The 22,334-nt window shown below is 35.5% G+C and overlaps 3 protein-coding genes across 3 annotated transcripts; 1 reads left to right on the top strand and 2 right to left on the bottom strand.

Annotated features, from left to right (window-relative positions):
- Positions 1-58: 58 nt before the first annotated feature.
- Positions 59-5,802, bottom strand: LOC113706426 (protein phosphatase EYA-like). The gene is made up of 6 exons (XM_072063730.1): positions 5,581-5,802; positions 4,447-4,725; positions 4,147-4,314; positions 3,580-3,673; positions 2,844-3,035; positions 59-762 (listed from the first exon to the last, which is right to left on the bottom strand). Exons 2-6 carry the CDS (start codon positions 4,654-4,656, stop codon positions 506-508), a joined length of 921 nt encoding a protein of 306 aa, XP_071919831.1. The 5' UTR covers positions 4,657-4,725; positions 5,581-5,802; the 3' UTR covers positions 59-505.
- Positions 5,803-8,047: 2,245 nt separating this feature from the next.
- Positions 8,048-12,357, bottom strand: LOC113706398 (uncharacterized). The gene is made up of 3 exons (XM_072063528.1): positions 10,267-12,357; positions 8,491-9,410; positions 8,048-8,406 (listed from the first exon to the last, which is right to left on the bottom strand). The coding sequence occupies exons 1-3, from the start codon at positions 11,045-11,047 to the stop codon at positions 8,284-8,286; spliced, it is 1,824 nt and encodes a 607-aa protein (XP_071919629.1). The 5' UTR covers positions 11,048-12,357; the 3' UTR covers positions 8,048-8,283.
- Positions 12,358-15,874: 3,517 nt separating this feature from the next.
- Positions 15,875-20,233, top strand: LOC113707201 (MND1-interacting protein 1-like). The gene is made up of 3 exons (XM_027229405.2): positions 15,875-16,038; positions 16,164-17,885; positions 19,498-20,233. Exons 2-3 carry the CDS (start codon positions 16,203-16,205, stop codon positions 20,014-20,016), a joined length of 2,202 nt encoding a protein of 733 aa, XP_027085206.2. The 5' UTR covers positions 15,875-16,038; positions 16,164-16,202; the 3' UTR covers positions 20,017-20,233.
- The last annotated feature ends 2,101 nt before the right edge of the window (positions 20,234-22,334 follow it).

Here is a 22,334-nt window from a genome sequence, read left to right as displayed (position 1 = left end):
AAATATATATATAATCCACCCCTAGACCATGGATTTTAACTTTAATCTAGGCGAGGAATATCCAAATCATTCATTTATAGGTTTCAATTGTCAAAATGTGCATGCCGCACGGATATTAACATGTTGCAAGACCCATTAAAGAGAAAAGAACATTTGGCATCTCTTTGTACGTTTTTCATGGATGTGTAAAACATTTGCCATCTCCTTGGACGTTTTCCATGAATGTGTTCCAATGGCTTGGTCATCATCTTCTTCTTCATGGAAGTTGGTAAAAGAAGCCATGCACAAGGAAAGAGTGGAAAGCACTTGATCTACTCCATTGGAAGTTGAAGAATAGAACCAGCCACTGTATTCTGGCTATCGAAATGATCCTACTCAGTTCACCATCCAGAAGAATATGGCTCTCAGGAACTTTTATTGCATAAACTGCAGCCTCAATTTACTCAAGCAGGGCCTCAAAATCAGCTAACTTCAGCACTAAAGTTTGTGTTCTGAGTATATTGAATTACTCTTCGTTTTCTCCCTCAGGATTTCCATATACAACAGACCGATAGAGGTCCAAGTCTTTCAATGTCAGGCCTGGAAACCTATGATAACTGGTTGACCATGGATCAACTTTAACAAATGGCCATCTCATTGCTTCTGCAGCTTCACATTCCTCCCAACCGTCGCCAACAACGCAAAACTGGACATTTGGCCTGCTAAATCGGTCTCTTATCCATGAAAAGCACTGGAGCTTCCCCACTTCCCATGAGCTATACACTGATAATATTGTTGAAACGTTAGAATCTATTTCTCCTAAAAAATAAATAACAATAATGTACAGTAAAATAAAAATAACAAACAAGCGCGCAGGTATATCTGCTTAAAGAAACCAAAAAAAAAGGCAATGCAACATGTTTCATCATAACAGCAATTAGTTATCTCAAAAAGAAACTTCAAAGTCTAGCATGCATGTTAGATTGGACACAAGTTGTTCCTTGTCAGTTCAATCTGTTAAAAACATGACACCCGCACTGCCATTCTCATGTAGAGCAAGCCATCTTGCTAAATCTAACATGTAACTCTATGAACTTGAGGATTCTTTTAATTTATCTCAAAACAATCGACAAATAATGGTAGAATTCTCAATTAGGCATGAGTACAATAAGCCTTTCACAGCAGATGGCTACACATTGATGATCTATGAAGCAATAATGAAGGGACAAATAAAATGTGATTACAGAAAAATCGGAAATGGGATGTGGCCATCCACATTCTTTTCTTTCTTGTTTTCCCTTCTCTCCTTTTTGTTCTTTTGGGTGTGAGATTTAAATAAGCATCCTCTTCCATTTTCAAGCAATAATTTTTTGGGGATATCTAATTTCACAGGTAAAATCCAGTTATCTTGTCCATTTGTTGACTATTATTCAGAGCATGCTTACAAAATATGCTTGCTCTCACAGACTTCCACATCTGACAGGTTACAACTTTTGGTTAAGAATAAGGAATTCCTTCATTAGATTCAAGTCTATGCATCTAACTAAATCATAAAGGCATCCTTAGCCTAGTGTGAAACAAGGTGATACTAATTGCCATGAACACCTGCTATAGGCATGTCAATGGATCAGATCTTACCCAAATCCAACCTAGACCCACTATATTTGGGTAGGGTTTGGATTTAATTTCTCAAATCCAGATCCTATCCAGATCCAAATCCTATGAGAGAGTCGTGGGTTTAGGTAGGGTCTGGTTTTCTAGAATTCATATCCAACTCCAGACTCGTACCAGAACTTACCCAGACCCATATATATATATATTTAATTAAATAATATATATTAGTAAATTTATAAAATAATCTAATATTTTATGGCTATTAGATCGAATATAGTAAGATTTTATGGCATTAGAATCTGCATTTAGTATTGGTGGTTGGGTGATTGATGAGACTCGTGCCAAATTGCTTCTAGAAATGGTTGAAATATTAGTGACTACTAATGATTGGATTGAATCAAAGAAAAAATAAATAAGTGTTTGTAAATCTTCTTATTCTATTATTTATTTGTCATCGGTCCTTGGTCAAATGACTTTTATTTCATTCACTATTTTAGTGCTGGATTGCAAGACATCTACCAACATTGAGGTTTAAATAAGAAAAAGAGGCACAAAATTACATTTTTTTAATAAGATTAAATATTTATATATGTTATGGTTGTTTTCTTTTTTAAAAACTAATCCAGTTGTCATTGTAATTGATAAAAACTTTTCAAGAAAAGAAGAAAAGGTAAAGGCAAACAAATGAAATATTGGATACGGATGCAGTTGAATCTTTGAAAATATATAGAAGTAGTCAATAATAATTCTTTCTTTGAGTTCACAATATTGCATTCAACTTGTCGAATGTTAATTTTATTATTTGAAAATAAAAATTGGATGGTATTTATATTATTTATGAACTCTATAAATTTTAAATACATTTTTACTTTAGTATGTTCAGAAAATACCCATGGATGCCCATTGGATACCCAGATCCATAAGAGTCTAGCTATAGACTTACTTTTTCAGACCCAAAAGGGTCTAGATTTGGGTCTGGATCTAACTAAATTAAATGGGTCTAGATCTGGATCAAAGGGATACAAACCAGACCCTCCCCATTGACATGCCTAACCTGCTATTTGAGTTTTCAAGATGAATAAATATGACAAAACTAGAAGCTCATCTTAATAATTATCTATTAATTCCAAGTAAAGCTTAAGTGGGTAGGTATAACCAACATTCTGAATGAAACACTAATGCAAACAAGACCACATGCACAATCATACATCCTGAGTGCCTCAAACAGTTCAGGGAAGAAAGTGACTGACCATTCTCACAAGCAATCAGACCATCCAGTCGAAAGAGTAAGCATTTGGCAAGGCTAGGAATCAGTGATCCAGAAGTCACTAAGACATTTACATGATCACATCCAGTCCTTGCACAATTAGATCTATGAGTTGAGTCTATAGGGGGTATGAGGTCTGTGTTCCCAGCAGCACAGTGCTCCAAGCACCCCCGAGCTGCATTGCAGAGATTTACACTGATCAATTACACATACATAAGTTACATCTAATCTCTTCAAAAGCACAGCTGATCAATTCTGATGAACCACCAGAACGCAACAAGCGAAATGAGCTAAATAATAGAGACCATCAAGCATAGGGTTAAGCAGGTCTATACCACATCAGGTCCACTACACCAGATCAGACCTGGTTCCATTGTCAAAAATGTCAAACATGACCAACGTACAGTATGAGTTGCATTCCATTGAGAGTAGCATTTCAATAAAATCTCATTCCAATGTAAAAAATTGGGCCAAAGAGTTAACACTTGCAAACTTTACATTGTGTCCCATATCACACCAATGTGAAAAAGTAACCTCAATCCAACAAAGTATTCAAGCAATTTTACCTGTGTCTCAATGTGGAAAAGAAGCAATCATGCATATCATGTTGAAATATATTTAATTCACTGAATCATTGCAGGATAAGAGTGAGGCAAACAGAGATACAGCAACTTGCATCACTATGATAATTTCAAAATTGTCAGTGATGATTTACCTACCTGAAGACAACCATCTATCTGTATATCTGTCAGTTGAATCATAGAGAATCTCCCAGGATTTCACCATGTCTTGGTCAATGATGTTGTGTAACCCCTGAAAGAATTTAGAGGGTAAGATTTTCATAGATATGGTAAATCCAGAAAACACCACAGACATTCTTGAATTACTGTGCATCACGAATAAGATAAAAACACTAACTAAAAAACAGAGACATAACACTGGTTGACTGAAGGTCATTCTTAATAATGAAATACGTGTGATTGAGCATAATGCAAACATCTTTATATGATTAAGCAGTTTCTATCACTAGGAAATTACACAATCAAGTCAGGATTGGGAAGCTTAGAAATTTTTTTCCCTCTTTTGCTAACCTTTTATCTTGGAAAGTTTTGACTTTTTTTTTTTTAATTCTTTTCACCTTATGTCCCATATTTTACAAAGAGAAATAGAAATCATATTGAACTCAAAAAGTGCTATTGATATCTCAGGCACCAAAATAATCAAGGACATTGTAAACTGAGTAAGAATTAGATAAGACATGATTTAAAGGAATTAAAGTATAGTACCTTTTTGTACTTCTGAGCTATAACCCGGTGGCGGTATGCTAATTTTCTTTTATTGACATCATCAAATGGGGGCCCAAAACCATCATGATGGAAATCATAACCAGAGAGGTTTAGACCATCATCATATTCACGCATGACATCCAAATATGGTTGATTGCAGTTTTCAATCTGAATGATTAAACCATGAGAACTCCAACCAATAACAAAAGAAGGCCTAAGATCAGCCATCCACACTTATGAACTGTGAACGAAATGCAACATTTTGAAATTTAGAAAAGATACGCTGAGGAGGCTACTCACTTGTTCATAGAAGAAATAATCATCACATATTTGAAGAATATGATTCTCCCACATCTTCCCCATTTCTACACCATTTTGTACATTCTTTACACCATTGAATGCTTCAGCATATGTTCCATTTATCAAAGACTTGAGCAATATTAGAGTCTCATCCATGTCCCATATATACACATTGATTTTCTGATCTCCGCTGGTCCCAGCAGAACCCATTATAAACGTCAATCTAATTGCAACCCTTAATCAGTTGAGGTATCAATGCGTAAAGTCCATGCGATATCACTGACAATTGCACGCAGGAATTACATGAGATTCGATAAGTTTAAAGGAATCATAACTGCATATTTTCGGGAGAAAAAAATAGCAAAAAGCAGCAAGCAACAACAATTAAATATAAGTTGGTCCATAAAATTCACATAGCTACTTGCAGCATGAGTTCATGTCTACACAATCTTGAAACCTCGAACCACAGAGGCCAAAAGTGGAAATGCATCCTTGTTTCTAGATTATTGTTTTTTCATTTTTAACTGTAATCATGATTTCCAATTTCAACAAGTAGAATGTCCCCAATGTATTTTTCACCAAGAACATATTTTTAAAAAAATTGTCATCACTCTAGCGGTAAAACACCTATCTAAAAAATCCCACCTGACTAACACGACTAATAACAACAGGGATTTCAAAAGTTCGCAGTCAAGTATAGGTTCCATCAATTTTCAGCACTTCACCACACTATATCAAAACTATTCAAGTCGAAAGCACTGTCTATTTTATAGAACCAAAGAAACCAAAGAAACATAGTCAACACCCCTTGTTTCTTGACAAATTCAATCCCAGTTACTAAACCAAAACTTCACTTTCAAGTAAAGCATTACATCCCAGGAATACAAAAGTAGAATAGATTCAATAACCCATTTTGCAGATTCTTTTGTCATGAAATTTGAGACAGAAACCGGGGGGGGGAGGGAAAAAAAACATTTATTGGAAGCATATTGTCGAGACAACAACCAAAAACGAAAAAAAAAAAAAAAAAAAAGGTCTTGTTTATCTGGGAATGAATGAACATAAAAATTAAGAAAAACATGTATAAGAAAAGCAGTAAGAATCGAAATTTATCAGCAAAAAGAGCTAGAGCACCTTGGTGGATATGCAGATTCTTGAGCCTGCTTGGTTATGGATGCAGATTACTAGCAAGTGGGAAGGGGAGAGAGCAAATATATATTTTGGGCTGCCTTTGCTGATGAATTGGAGATTCAACGGCGTCGTTTCTATTCCTGAATGCTAGGAGGATCGAGCCTAACAAAAGAAAAGGAAGAATGCAAGAATGGGTTTAATCGTTTAGGGAAAATTTTTAAGTGGACAAATATTCTGTGAAATAACACCACATTAATAAGGGTTAATTTCAGAAACCTCCCCTGAGGTTTCTAACAATTTCAATGAGCTCCCCTGAGGTTTTGAACATTACACATACCTCCCTTGATTTGATAGTTTTAGTACAAAACCTTAAAATAATATTGACTTGGTCAAATTCTTAAATAAATATCCAAAAATGCCCTTGTGTAATAAGTTTTAATTTACTTCCTTATAGAATTATAAGATTATCTAATGTAATTATAAGGAAACAGTGTCGAAATTTTCATGTCCATACCTACTATTGATAAACAACTATAATAATAATAATTTTATTACTATGATAGGATACTTTTGATGGTATTTTATTATGGATTTAGATTTATAAGATAGAAAATAAAATATTGAAATAATTGATTCAGAGTTTATGAATTTTTTGAGTAGTAGAATTATCATAATTTAGTAGTGATTTTGGACAATTTCTTTTTGATTTATTGTTAATTTTAATACCAAAAAATAGAAAACAAAGATTAGCAAAAACATCGAATTACGTATAAAGTTAACTTATTAAAAAAATCATTAGTTCGACATTTGGTTACAATAGAAACTAGAGATAATAATGGTAATTTTACAATTTTATTGGCAAAGAATTAAAATAAAAAGGAATAAGAAGGAAAAATAATGAAAAATAATTTTAAAGTCATTCTAACTATAAGCATATCAAATAAGGGAATTTCATTAAAATATTTAAGGGTAGTATTGTCATTTTAAATGACAAGGGAGGTATGTGTAAATTTTCAAACCTCAGAGGAGCTTAACAAAATTGCTAAAAACCTCAAGGGAGGTTTCTGAAATTATCCCAATTAATAATTTTTTTTAATCCTTTTTCTTTTCTTTTGTTGGTTTTTTTTACTTTTTCTTTCTCTTCTTTTTTTTTTTTATTTTGATCGTGCAAATAAATAACTGTAATTAACGAACTCAAATCAAAGAACACATTTGATAAACTTTGGATTTGTTAAAGATAATTTTTTATACATTATTAGTGCATAATTTTTTAAACACTAGTTGGTATAAATTATGTGACGTAGTATAAATTCAAATTTTAAATTTAAATCATGTAATATGGTATACATTCAAATTTGCTATTTAAAAAAATCACTACACTATCAATGCATAAAAAGTTAATAATTTCTTAAATAAGTTAATCAAAATTTTAATCTCTTTGTAGATTAAATGGAGTGTCTCAAAAGAGAAATATGAATAACAAATGGATTAATCTATTTGCTCAGGTATCAACTTTTTGCAGTTCATAATCAGTTGAAAAAGGTTCCCAAGTTATTAATAATCACTTCACAATCACTTAAAGGATTTTTGGCAGGAAACTTTTATATTTTTCACAAATCAAATATGGATCATGAATCTTTTGGATTAAAAAAAAAAAAAATCAAACATGAGCACTAAACTATGCTTCCCACTTTTTTGAATTTTTATGAGAACCCAACGTAAACTATACTTGCAAATGCTATAATTTCTTGCCTTTCTCCAAGAAAAAAATGCAGATTAACACTAGTTAGGTAAACATGTCCTTAGATGTAATCAAATTTTTTTAAAGATTTGCTATCTTAGACAACTGTTTTGAAGAAACCTTAACCGGGGAGGAGAAGATTCACCATTCAGATAATGTTGTTTAGTCCAACTCTTTGCATTTCTTAATTGTTTGGATTTGGTGAAATATCACTAGCATGAAACATTTCATCAAATGGAAACAATGTCTATCCATAATGCTGACAGCAGATTCCATAAACCATTTTTTTTGAAAGACTGGCTGAAACCAGGCCAAATTTTCTGCCCTTCTTTGCCTCTATGAATACCAACGCCCCATCAATGTAGAGACATGTTAATATTCCCAGCAGCAATACCAGCACTACTTCAGCTGCCAAGCTCTGTAAGCATTGAAGCTCAACTTACATTCTTGATGATTTCCTCTAGCTAAAACGCCCATACTTAAACATTTATCTGCCACAAAGGGTTGATAGTTTATAGAATAATCTTGATTCAGCATGACAGATTCATGCAGCCAATACTTGTTCTGTATGATTGAAGCACGTCATTTTAGTAATCAAAAGTACATTTAAGGATCCACAGATGCTATGATGATAGAACAAATGAGGTGGCCTTTCTTTCTTGCCTCTCTTCAATCAAGTGAAAGCAGAAATTCGACTTTTGCACATTAGCTTGCAAATACACACAACAATGAACAAACTCAACCAACCCCTCTTGCATCTATCTATAGATATTGATTCACTTGCAATTTTCATTTCTGTTGATGGTGGTGTGTATATGTGTGAGAAGGAGACTATATACATATAAGCAAATGACTAAGCTTATAAATTCTTTCTTGCACTGAAGGTGGTGTGTATATGTCTGAGGGGAAGGCTATATACATATCAGCGAATGACTACACTTCAATTCTTTCTTGTATTGATGATTTCACGCTGTCTCGACCTGAAAGCAATTGACAAAGAACTGGAGACAAAATCCTCTCTGCTTCACTGGCCTTTGAGGTCTCATATCCCTTGTAGTAACAAATTCAGCCATGAAATTGACAACGGCCTAATCAAGCATAATGTAAACAAGTGAAGATCAAACATGCAATAGGCAATAGGGCTTAAATGCAACAGACTAAACAAAGAATACCTCGGCGCCAAGCTTTGCTATTTCCGTTGGTGGCAATTCTAGAGGTGTCTGGTCAGCGTGGAAAACTTTTAAATTTGCGAGGAATCTGAAAGAATCGGGCAACACAAATATTTGATTGTCACTGATATCCAGCTCTTCAAGCAGTTCAAGATTTCCAATTGATTTTGGCAAAGCTCGCAGGTCTGAAAAATTCTTCCCAACATTCAATTTTTTCAGGCTAACTGCGTGACATAGGCTTTCAGGTATACTCTCAAGTTCATTGAAGCTGACATCAAGTTCTTTCAGATGTAAAAGATTCCCCATGGTAGGCAGTACTTTGATTCTATTATAGTGCAAAGTAAGAATCTCCAAGTACTGGAGCTTACTGATTGAAAGAGGAAGAGCTTTGAGCTGATTGAAATCTAATCTTAGCTCTACAAGCAGCAGACATGATCCAATTGTATAAGGAAGCTCTTCAAGCTCGTTTAATTGCACACTAAGCTTCTTCAAAGAAGTCAGATTCCCAATTGCATCTGGCAAATGAGCGAACCGATTTGAACTTAAATCAAGATTGATCAGGTCCTTTAAGTTTTTAAATGAAGCTGGCAGTGACCTCAACCTGTTTGCATGCAGGTCCAGATCAGTAAGGCCAAGCAGTTCACCAAATGAATCAGGAAGGTTAAATAGTTGGTTGGAATGGACATCAAGCTTTCTCAATGACTTGAGGCTACCAATAGTAGAGGGAAGAACCATGAGATTATTGTCTGCTATATTTAGCTCAATGATATGCGATAATTTTCCAAGTGACAATGGAAGCCACTCAATCTTGTCCATCAATTTACCCTGAAGATCAAGGAACTCTGCTTCAGCTTTAGCAGAACTTTCAATTATGGCAGCCACTCTCATTAGACTTAGTTGCTTAGACTCTTCATACTTTGCGGCTGCAAGCAAAAACAATTAAAGCCTTTTCACAAAATCCAAATTCTCCAAAAACATATAACTAATCCCTATGGCTCTATCTTTAAGTGAGATACGACTGAATAAGGCCAATTTTGACTCCATTGAAATGCCTATTTTCTAAAGTACATGATGAAAATGTGCACCCAAGTTAAAGGTGTCCGGACGGCAATATAGGATTTGCAAACAGGCAACAGAAAAGGAGCAAAATGAAGTGACTTGTGCAATTAGTAAAAATTTTTGACATGTTTCTCAAATTTTGTACGGTTTCTACATCTATTATCCAAGGAGACCAGAAATATGATGCTGACAGATTCCGGGATAATAAGAACCAAGTTAACTGACCAATTCAATAGGATGCATAATTTTGGGCAATTCCAACAATATTTCAGGAAAAAACAAAGAAATTCAATTGTCAAACTAAAGAGATTTCATCATGATCTAGTTTTTAAAAAAATTCTTTTGAATCCATATTATGCTATTTGGCTCCTAAAAGAATGCATGATAAGAATCTGCATCCCATCATTTTCTTCCTGTCAAGTTACTTCGTCCAGGCTGGTAAAGAAGTCAACACTAGTGACCTTGTCGGAACTTGACATTTCACTCAATAACTGAAGCAAATTCTTGCACGGCTTTTATAGCCATTATCCTTGAACAAAAAGACTCTGATCAAAAGTGACAGCTAGATGATAAGAACCAACTGCATGAACAATTCAATTCCTACTTCAAAAATCTCTTACCAAGAAATTAAAATGTAAAATTTTCTAAATTGAGCAATATTTCTTGAAAAAATTAGAAGTTTACTTGTGAATCTAAAGGAAATTTGCATTTGCTTATGACCTGAAGGAATTGAAGAAGGCTCAGAAGAAGCATTCAAGGACATTCCTTTTGAATCCTCAATCTTTGGCTCTTCATTCCTATGGACACTCTCATCATCGCTGATCACCACTTCTATCCCAATTTCACCATCTGGGCCACCAAGATTGAGCTCTTTTTCCGGAGAGGTCTTCCCAGAAACTAACTCAGAAGCCCTCTGAATAAGCTCATCAAATGTCTGAAAAATCTTGTCGAGTTCAACTAAGTGAACTGCCTCTTTCCTCTGTTCATGGCTTCTGAACAAAACCTTGGATTTCCTCACTTCTTGTAGCACAGAAAAGAGTTCTGGTGGAACATCTTGTGGAGCAACTTGCTTGGAAATCTCTTCAAGTCTTTCTTGCTCTTCATAGCTAACTGTTTTGACAACAGATATGGCTGCTTCAACCTCTTCAATAGAGGGTCTAGGCGGGAGTGATTTGTAGGATTTCATGATTTCTTCAACGGCTTCTACATAGGTAGGTGATGGTTCATTTTTGTTGGGTGTCAGAGCCATGGTTGGAATGTTTTTTTCGGTCAGCAGGAAGAAATCTTGGAATATTTGAGAGAGGGGATTAGAACCAATAAGTGGTTTCTGAAGATAGTCAATGGGCTCGATTGCATACAGATTGCTTGTGTTTACAGATTTTAAATATGCAACTTCAAAACAAAAAAGAAAAAAAAAAAGAAAAGAGGAATGAAATATGCAACTTAGGATTGCCATGTAGGGAGAGCAAATGAATAGTAATTTTATGTTGAGCATTTGCATACAATAATTATTTCAAACATAATTTTACTTGCATCATAAACACCTTTTTTCAATCTGCTTTAATTTTAATATTCCTAATTATTATCCTATCTCATATAAATTATATCACAAAAAGTACTACATTAATTATTTTAAATAAATATTTCAAATATTCTTGATCTGAACATAGTTAATTGAGACCCTGTTGAGGTACGGACCTATAATAAACAAAGTAGATAAAAATTACAAGATTTTGTTCGTTCCTTTTCTCTTCTTCACCAAGATTGTTTCCAGAAGTTATCGAATCAACACGGAATTGTTTGACGAAGTGAACAAAGAAAGGGACTTTTATAGTTTGAAACTCATTTCGACAAGAATATGTAGGAGGAGTATAATATAAAGAGAAATCTATAGAAGTAGAGCCTGCATATGTATAACTTGGAGGATTGACCTTTCCCACAACGGTACCATATATAACTATCCTAATGACAAGTTTGGCATGTTTAATCTAATTAAAGAGCAGGAGAAGAGTTATTCATGAGACTAGTATATCATATATGTCTTTACGTGAAAAAATACTTTTCCTGATATAGTTATGGTATTTTTCCTCTAGGTCATACATTTAAATTCACGTTAACAAGTGAATGAAGAGATTGGTATTGTACACAAGGCATACTTTAGTAGAACTACTAGGGGAAAAAGCCCGCACAACGCGTGGGAGCTTAGTGCTTATAATTAAAGATGGTTAATAATTATTATTTGACATTTTCTAGTATAAGGATTGAAGTATGACAATTTTTATTATGTGATATTAAATAAAAAAAATCATAAGTTACATATTGAGTTAAAAAATATAATATGCAATAAAACATAATTATAAGATACGATCAACTACTTTGCATCTAATCTAGTATAATAAAAGACCTATTTATATCTGCCCATGCACTTTAGAGATATTAAAATTTGTTATTTAGTTTGAATTTGATCTTGATATGAGGGCAATCCACCACATTATCTTGTCATATAAGTGATATTTGAACAATTAGCATACTTGAAGAAATCATTGCTAGTGGAATTTCGGTTCTTGCAAGCCAATTCTTGAATTTATATTTATTCCAAGAACATATCATCACAAGGCCTTTACATTGAGCAAGCAATTAATTATAATTTATTGTATGATTTAGGACATATAGCAAAGCATCTCCTTCTCGATAGGGTTTACAATCACGAAATATCAGTTTTGTGTTAGTTGCAAAGATATACAACAACTAACATGCTAATTTAGCGGAATAATTATCTCAAAAAAGTACTAAAGTATCTTAATCCACTCAATTCAAGAAAAACAATTAAAAGTGATGAGGTACATACTTTAGATTTGTAGCCAAATAGTTTTAAGTAAATAGTTAAACATATTGGCAAATCAGATGAAGTGAAAATTTGTCTAAATGGAATAGTCAATAAAGTAGCAAACGATTTGAAAATTATCCTAACTTATAGTTAAAACAATAAAAGAAGTAGATGCAATCTGTAAATGGAAAAATTTATGATGATAAACTTTTTTTAAATTATAAATAACAATTAACAAATGTGGTCTCTTCCTTATCAAGCTTGTCTAACATGGACAATTGAATTAAAATACTAAAAAATTATTACACATACAACTTGCAATATTACAGATTTTTTACAACCAAAAAGTAGATTGGTTAAAGAAAACATACCTATTGGAAAAGGTGTTGCAAAATGGGGAAGAGGAGTAACTAATGTAACAACATCTGAATTCAATATACTGCATGATTGTGGTGGAACAAAACCTATAAGTAAATAAAATGAATTTGAATAGATGGGAGTTACTATGGTAACGGCCAAGAAACCAGACTTCTCTACTAATTGACAGTAATTGTATCTTCACATCTATATATCATAACTGCAAATAACTGATGAGAAAGCTTTTAAGAAATTAAAAGACTTAAGGGCCTATTTGGAACCCCAAGTTTTTAGAAAGTTTGTATAACACTAGTTTTTTAACAACTTTTGCTACATGAACCCCAAAAAATTTATCAAAATTTTTAACCTACACACCTCAAAAATCTAATACCTCAAAAATTTTTTGAACAAAAAATCTAATACACAAAAAATTTGTTCCTACACACCACTCCAACCACCACCTCCACCACCTCTCCCGGCGCGGTTGGTCACCTATTCCGATACTGGTCACCTAAAATTTTTTTTTTCTAACTCTCTCCCTCACCCTCCTGTGGCAGGGGAGGGTGAGGGGAAGAGGAGAGAGGGAGAGAAAAAGCTAAAAAATAAAAAATAAAAATCCATTGCAATCATCTTCCTCTGGCGTCGAAGTGCGAGGGGGAGGGGAGAGGAGAGGGAGGAGGGGAAGAGAAAGGGCCTGAAAATTTTCCCATGGCATGAGTCGGGCGACCAGATCCATGGCTGGGGGGAGGGGTTGGGTGGCGGGAAAGGGATAAGAGAGTGGGGAGAGAAAAAACAAAAGAAAAAATCCATGGCTGCAAGTTCTCATGGCTGCTGACGGCGACGGGGATGGGGAAGGAGAGAGAGAGAGGGAGAGGAAGAAGAGGGGAAGAGAAAAAGAGGGAAAAAAATTTCCATGGCTGCTGGTTTTTGCCGGTCAGAGGTAGAGGTGCCGGGGGAGGGGAAAGGGAGAGGAAAGAAAAGAAGAAAGAAAGAAAGAAAAAGAAAAAGAAAAAGAAAGAAAAAAGTTTTTCATCCTAAAAATTTTTCTTACAACTTCTACAGTAATCTACAGTAAAGTTTTAGACAAACACCCAAAAAACTCACCTTACAAACAGTTTAGATGTTAATACAATTAAATAATTAGAAGAGCTTTTATGTAATTTCACTAAAACACAAGCTGAATTCAGTTGTACCCAATGTTTAATCGGATATTAAACACTATCACATATTAAACTTATCCCTAGGTTTAAATGTTTAAAAGGACATCCAAGTAATTACAACAAAACTAAATTAGTTATAATAACTCATATTCAATACTCTAATTGCACTTCAAATACTCTCACATTTCCCAAAAAACTCCACCCTTGCGGTTGAAATTTAAACCCTAAACTTATTCTTATATAGTATAAGGATATTCATGTCATTTTGAATTTGCATATTTTTATGAATCAATCCAACTGCTTATACTAGATTCAAACGATTGTACTTATGCTAAAGCTAAAATTACTATGTGCATCACTTTTTTCACCTATTAAATTATATTGGAGTGGAGAATAATATGTTCATCTTTCTTTTTTTCCTACAAGTTTTATGTTTTGAAAAGGGTGAATTTTGACATTCAAACGATTGTACTTGTGCTAAAATGGAAATTATTATGTTCATCTCTTTTCTTTTGCCTAAAAAACTATATTGAAGTGGAGAGTAATATGTTGACCTCTTTTTTCTCTACAAATTTTACCTTTTAAAAAGGGTAAATTTTTTACATTCAGGGTCCGTTTGTTTCGGGTGAAAATGTTTTCCAGAAAAATATTTTCCTAATTTCTCGTGTTTGGTTGCACAAAAGTTACTGAAAACATTTTCCTATGTAAAATATTTTCACTCATTTTATGGAAAATAACTTCCCTTCCAAACTTACTGAAATTGTTTTCCGAAATGCATGCATCCCGCCTGTAGTATGTTCCAAACTTACTAAAAACATCTTGTAGCATTTTTTTTTTTAGTGTAAACAGGAGAACTTGAATCTAAAACCTCTTCCTTACACTCCCCCCGTACCACCCAACCCAACCCAACCCTCCCCCTAATATATTCAAAATAAAAAAAAAACCTCATTCTGCTCATCCTATGCTAGTAATTAATTATGTATAATAGGGATATTCTTTTCTAGAGAAACTTTCAGCAGTGAGAGTGCAAGATATATATCACAATAAGCATTGCATGTGATTGATATTTGACACTAAATGGCCAGCAATTTGTTTATTGTTTAAGGAGATATTTTTTATTCATATATACATTTATCCAAGATTTTTTAAAGTTAAACAATGAGATAAATTTTCTTATTTTGTATGGGAAGAAGTATGTAGTTATAATGTGTAGAAAGTAAAGATATAAATAAAAGTGAAAATATTTCAAAAGTTAAACAAACACCAGAAAAATGAAGTAAGAAAATATTTTCAATAAGCTAACCAAACACCGGAAAATGATGAAAGGGAAATGATTTTCATGAAAAATTACTTCCACGAAAAATATTTTCTCAAGGAAAACATTTTACTTCCAACCAAACAGACCCTCAATGGGAAGAGACACACATTTTCATGCACCATATGACCGTACCGATCAACATTCATTTGGTCTCTTGATCGCCATCAAAACTTTAAGTCTTGTTGTGGACGAGGGGTTAAGAATTCAAATCTTACCTCTCATCGATTACTATTTGTAATTTGCCACTTCAATGGCTTCCTCTGATAATGTTTTCCATAGGTTAGGTTTCTCCTACCCCTGGAATAGGATAGGATAGACTATAGCCTTGTTTGGTACTCGAGTTTTTTGTCAAGTTTGTCTGGTACAAGTTTTTTAAAAACTTTAACTACAGTAACCTAAAAAAACTTCTCAAAAATTTTAAACTAAACACTTCAAAATATTCAAAAATTTACACATTTCAAAAAATTTTTTAAAACTTTTATAGTAAATTACAGTAAAGTTTTAGACAAACACCCAAAAAGCTCACTTGCCAAACGGACCCTATGTTATACAAATATGTCGTTGCTGAAAAAAAGAAAAGAAAAAAATGACTTACCATATTTATCATTATTTAAAAAAATAAATACAAAATTTCCTTGAAGAAGGACAAAATTGGAAATCCAGCCGCAGGCATTCACACACCTAGCCTCACTGCTCCTCAATTGCCATAGATATTCGTCCTCCTCAAAGCCCACCTCCCTTCCCTGCCTCCTTCCCCTCCTTTCACTCCCCTCTTTACAGCTCAAACCCCCCACCTTCCAATTCCTAAAACGCTAATCATCATCGCTCTTGTAAGTCTTCTTTCTCTTCTTCCTTAATCTTTACATTCATATTTAATAGTTATACATATATATATGTGCTTACATTTTATCTGTATCTGTACCATTAATTGATAAGATTTTTACTTTTTTTTTAGGGTTGATTTTGAATTTAATTTGTAACTTTGAAATCCCAAATGGGTTGTACCGTCAGAGATAAACACATCAGAACAAATCGGCGGGCTCGATCGGTAAAGCCCGAGACCGATCATCATAGTACTAACGCTCCCACCAACACCCCTAACAGCTCCACCATCAACCACATGGCAATTTCGAAATCCATAATGGAAACTGGATTGAGGCCCTTAAATTATCAAATGGGTACAAGTGATTCGGTGCAGAATCCGAACCTGAGTACCGGCCCGAACTCTGTTTTTGATGATAGTGGGTGGGGATACTGTACTGAGGAGCAGTTAGAGGACATTTTGTTGAAAAATTTGGAGATTTTGTATAATGACGCAATTTCCAAGCTCGTGGCGTTGGGTTATGATGAGGAAGTGGCTTTGAAGGCTATATTGAGGAATGGGCATTGTTATGGTGGAATGGATGTGTTGACTAATATATTGCATAATTCTTTGGCTTATTTAAATAGCGGTTGTTGTCTGAGTAATGGGAATTCTGAGGAATCTGAGGCTGTTTTTGGGGATTTGAGGCAGTTGGAGGAGTATTCTCTAGCGGGCATGGTGTGTTTGTTGCAACAAATCAAGCCACATTTGAGTCGAGGTGATGCAATGTGGTGTTTGCTCATGAGTGATCTTCATGTGGGCCGTGCGAGTGTGATGGAAATTCCTGTCCTTCCTTCGCCTAATGGAAATGGTGCATGTGCTAGTGGTTCAGTAAATAGTGGAAATGTTGAGGCACTTGGTAATGGTCCGGTTGGGGTTGCCCCTGCTTTATGTAGGTTTCATAGTGGCTGGGGTTTTGGAAACGGGGGAACTTCTGAGTTTCCGATGAATGGCTTTTTCTCCTATGCATCTGAAATGGCTTTGCAGAAGGAGATTGAGTGTCCAAAGAGGTTCAATCTTACTCCTTCCATGAAGACTTTGTTAAAGAGAAATGTGGCTATGTTTGCTGCAGGATTCAGAGCAAATGCGAGACAGTTTCACAGTCAGTTGCAGACTTGCCCAAGCTCTGCGTCCAGTGGGGATTCTTCAGTTGCAAATGGAACTAAGGCCGAAAGTGCTCCAGTAGGGCAGAATGAGGAAAATGTCAAGAATCAAGATGTTGTTAACTCAGTGTTGAATAAGTTTCGACACTTGAACCTTGATGAGAATATTGAGCGGGTGCCAATGGATCAGAAAGACGAAATGATCCTAAGTTTGATCCATCAGATTAAGGCTCTTGAGGAACAGGTTAAGGAGCGGAAGGAATGGGCCCACCAGAAGGCAATGCAAGCTGCGAGAAAGCTCAGCCATGATTTAACTGAGCTAAAGATGTTGCGGATGGAAAGGGAAGAGACTCAGCGGTTGAAGAAGGGGAAGCAGAATCTCGAAGATACTACAATGAAGAGGCTTACAGAAATGGAGAATTCTTTGAGGAAGGCAAGTGGTCAGGTTGACCGTGCAAATGCTGCAGTCAGAAAGCTTGAGACTGAGAATGCAGAAATTAGAGCAGAGATGGAGGCTTCTAAGTTAAGTGCATCAGAGTCAGTCACAAGTTGTTTGGAGGCCGCAAAGAGGGAGAAAAAATGCCTGAAGAGGCTGTTGGCTTGGGAAAAACAGAAAGCTAAGCTGCAGGAGGATATTGCAGCAGAGAAACAGAAGGTTTCGGATATAAAACAACAGTTAACTCAAGTTGAGACGGCTCAGAATGAGGCTGAGGTGAGTTGTCCTTTTATCAGTTTAGTAATTTAACTTCACATGTTTTAACAGCTTGCTGCGAAGAATGGTTTTACATATTCATGAGCTTTTAATACAGTTAGAGGCATGTTGAATCAATTGAATTGACAAGCTCTGTTGCAATATGGCATATTGGTGCTTTTCTGTTTGAAGGCCTAGCAGTCTCTTGTTGAATATGTCAGACTTTTTCTCTTATCCATTTTCTTCGAAGTTTGACATATTTGGTCAGATATGAAGGTGGCTCAGCTAATGAATCGGCATGTTTTTTTGGTATTACAGATATAGAATTGATATGGCATGTCTTGGTTTCACATGTCAAGTCCATTTTGCTTAATGTCTCTTGTTTATTTGTAACGCTTACACTTTAAGTGATAAAGACTTCACAATCCCTTCTTTAGCCTCAGACTCTGGTTTCAAGTGAAAAATTCTAGCTGATAGCATTTTTCATCTAATAAACACTTGAAGAACTTAGCTAAATGCTATTATCTCCTTTACAAAGTCATACTTAAGGATAACATTCTCAAGTTCATTTTCATTAGAGACTTGGACAGTATGCTTTTTGGTTTTCTTCTTTCGTATCACAACCACCTATCATGCTGTATAGAGATGATTAATGCAGAGAATTCATTTATATCTACTTTGATGTTAAACCATTGCAAGAGAGGGGATGTTTAAATAGATGAGTGTCCATATTCCTCATGTTTGAATGTTAGCTTTACTTTAGATTATAGTTTTGTGAGCAATTTTATCTAATTAGTTGTTAAGTACTCAAAAATTAACGTGATGTTTTTAGTATTAGTTCATTGTGGATACTTGAACCTTATCCGTCAAACGCTTTGTTTCGTGCCTGTAGATGTGCTCTATTTGCGTTTTCATGCATGACTTCACTCCTTGGCATCTTGTAGTATGTTGTTTTTTGGGTTTAACTGGCTTAAGCTAGATTCAAAATACATGTTTTGACTTCTATATTGCAGAAAGCATGATAACTTGTACAGAATGTTGCAGGAGTGCTTTCTTTACACTTGGAAGTTAAGTTTCTCTTGACAGATTAGTTCTTTGTTTTTCTGCCATATTCTTTGTATGAATGAATTCTGAAGCTTACTCAGGTTCAGTTGTCCTTTCATAACGACACTGGCTGAAGTTTACCTGCATACTTTCATTTAGCAAGTTCTACCTGCATATTTTAATCTGTGGGCTGCAAATCCCCTAATCAGTCTAGTTGGATATGCTTATATGACAAGTGTACACTTGACAGATGTGGTCACCTCTATTGCTCACTTATGCCTCTGACAATAGAAATAACGTTCTTTTTTAGATACCTGTGTATTCCTGTAAAACAGAACTTGCAGTGAGATCCTTTTTTTTTTTTGGGTGCTGATTTTAGCCATTAGAATTGGGCCTTGTTCAGATGATTTGTCTTTCTTCATTCTTTACCTGAACAATTTCGATGGAGTACACGGGGCTTTTATCATGCTTCCTCCTTTTCCTCCTGTTCTTAATCTTAAATGCTCCTCGTCCTTTCTAATTGCATTTGACATCTGTCAACATCTTGGATTTTTGGTGAAAGTATTGGTTATACGATTTTATGCAACAGGCAAAATGGAGGCAAGAACAAAATGATAAAGAAGTAGCCCTGGCTCAAGTAGAGGATGAACGACGCCTTAAGGAAGCTACTGAGTCTAATAGCAAAAGAAGGCTAGAAGCTTTGCGCCTGAAATCGGAAATAGATTTCCAGCGCCACAAGGATGATCTTCAGCGACTGGAGCAAGAACTTGCACGCCTGAAAGCGTCACAACGAAGTAATGAGCTGCAACATCCGTCTACCGATCAATTAACCGGAAACTCTGAGGTAACAAAGCCTCAAGCAGAAGGCATTGTAAGGCTGCTTCATGAATTGGATAATTTGGACAATGCATCAGAGAAGGAAACCAATTATAATAGGGAATGCGTGATTTGCATGAAGGATGAAGTTTCTGTAGTTTTTCTTCCTTGTGCTCATCAAGTTCTCTGTGTGAAGTGCAATGAAGGTTATGGGAAAAAGGGTAAAGCAACGTGTCCATGCTGCAGGGTTCCAATTGAACAAAGAGTTCGAGTTTTTGGTGCTGCTTCGTAGTGTTAAATGTGAGACTTGAAAACTGCATGAATAGAATAAACTTTCGTTCATGAGGAGCTATGTTCATGTAATTTTTCCTTATCCTATACGTGTCTGGGCTACGAATTTAACCGTAGGTCTTGGACATGGTGGTTGGATCAGCGTTATACGGTGTATGTAATGAAGCGGCACAGCCTGGAGCAGGCTTATGGCATAATTATTCTCATTAACATTGTTACAGGCAATTGTCATTTGGCATGCTGCCATCTGCTCTGCATAAGGGATAAATTCGTGCATTTGTTTTGGTTCATCGGGGTGTGGTCGAAATTAATTCTTGTAGGAGACAACCAATGACCACACAGGGAGAAAATTAATGCCAAACGCACTCATTTTAACAAATAAGCATATACTGCAATATGTGCCTCGACTGGTGCAATTCAATTCGGGCGCTACAGTATTTTAATGGCAAGCGGGACATAACTAGTTGGGATTAGGTGACAACTTCCCAGTTGGGTAAGTATAGAATGGAGGAGGAGGTGTGATGATGGAAGGTGAACACAATAGAGATGTGACAATCAAGTTGTGAGGAACTGGATGTTAAAACTGACGACCAAACATAGCATCACCTGAACTAATTTTTATCATCCAACACCAACGCACAAGAGGAAGAAAGAGAAATCAAAAAGTAGCCCTTTTTTTTTTCCCTTCTTTTACAGCAAGACCAACAGAACAAAAGGGTGTTTTAATGTTACGTGCACCAGTCTTGCTTAACTTTTCAGACAACCATGCCAAAGGCTGTGGGTGGAATCAAAACCAAGGTACCGAATAGTTTTCCATGGTATTAGGAGCAGCCTATTGAAAAGGAGGGAAATTAATGGAGATCTTATACGTGCTACGGATGGTAAGGCAGGAGCAGTACAATCATTACGACAAAAACGGAACAACCAAGGTGGCGCCAACAAGTAAATTAGTGATCAACTGAGTAGTGAATAACATAGCATAATCCTGAACATGCATGTGAGAAACCAAACTGCCAGCAAAGGTATGGATCGAGCACGTCAAAACAGTGGTTGACAATGGAGTTGGAGAATGGGGTATGAACAAAATTAGATACGCCAGGATGAAAGGGTTGGCCTCCGTAGCAAATCTCCCAGGAATAGGACCTATCAGGCCATCAATGCAAAGTCCTGAGAAAAAAAAAAAAACAGATGATGTCAACATACACAAACCTACCAATCCCGTGGGGTAAACAAGGATAGGATAGCATGCTCATAGCTAGCTACTAAGGCCCGAAACAATGAGCTGCTGCCAAAAAATAACCAGGCAAATAAATTAGTGATCCATTGAAGGTGATCGGCCGACAGTTTGCCTGCTGGCAACGGATTCTTCATGTCTTTGGACATGGTGATGATTGTCGTAGCTGGGAGTTTTGTGTTGCACTTGGCTGGATTGGTTCCAATATTTAGGGTCTTGTGTCTATTCAGATCAATGATATGACACCGATCTTTGTATTGATTCTTTCCAACAAAAATATTATGATTCTTTCTCCTATTCAGACTTAGCTTTAATTAATTTTAGGGTTAGTTACAATTTATACCCTCAACAAGCACAGTAATTAACGATTCACTTCAAGGATGCTAAGTCAGATTTTGAAAACCTGAAGGGAGCTAAGTGATATTTCACGAAACAGCAAAAAGACAACTGTATACTGTAGCATATATTGTAGCAGTACTGTACACTGTAGCAAACAATAAAAATCACTGTAGCGGGTAGCGGAACCATGCTGGCTTGTAGTCCCAATAAGTATTTTCTGGTAGATTAAAGGTGGTGGTAAAAAGTTTGGGTTTACTCAAGTTTGTTCCCCATTCTGATGGTTTGATTACTTTTAATATCTGGGTGCTGGAATGAATGTTGATGAATTTCCCGGTTGGAACCTCGGGGGAGGTTTCTGAAATTATCCCTTTTAATAATTGCTTCATTAAGGATAAGCTCATCTCCTCCTACAAAACTTGCATTTCTAAAGTACCGTTGTAATTTTAACTTATTCCAACAAGATATGAAGTGTGTTCAAATCAAAGTTTTTACTGAATGAAGAGAACATTGATGAAGCTGCATGTAGGTGCTGAGCAGCATTTGTTTAATTCGCCAGGTTTTCCTTCCAAATCTTCTGGTACTTAATCATCTAACCCTGGACTAGTTTCTGTAAACAACAGAACGAAAGATCCTACTGCAGAAAAAATAATATCAACTGCAGTTGTGTGGTAAGGAAAATTTGTCTTCGAATGGAGAATAAGAAGTTTGGTAACGTACGACGTGGAAAAATAAGAAACTCCCATGCG

This window comes from Coffea arabica, chromosome 8c (genome assembly GCF_036785885.1).
Source record: "Coffea arabica cultivar ET-39 chromosome 8c, Coffea Arabica ET-39 HiFi, whole genome shotgun sequence".
Lineage (NCBI taxonomy): Eukaryota > Viridiplantae > Streptophyta > Magnoliopsida > Gentianales > Rubiaceae > Coffea > Coffea arabica.
Note: the sequence above shows the minus strand (reverse complement) of the source record. Positions and strands in the feature narration are given on the sequence as shown.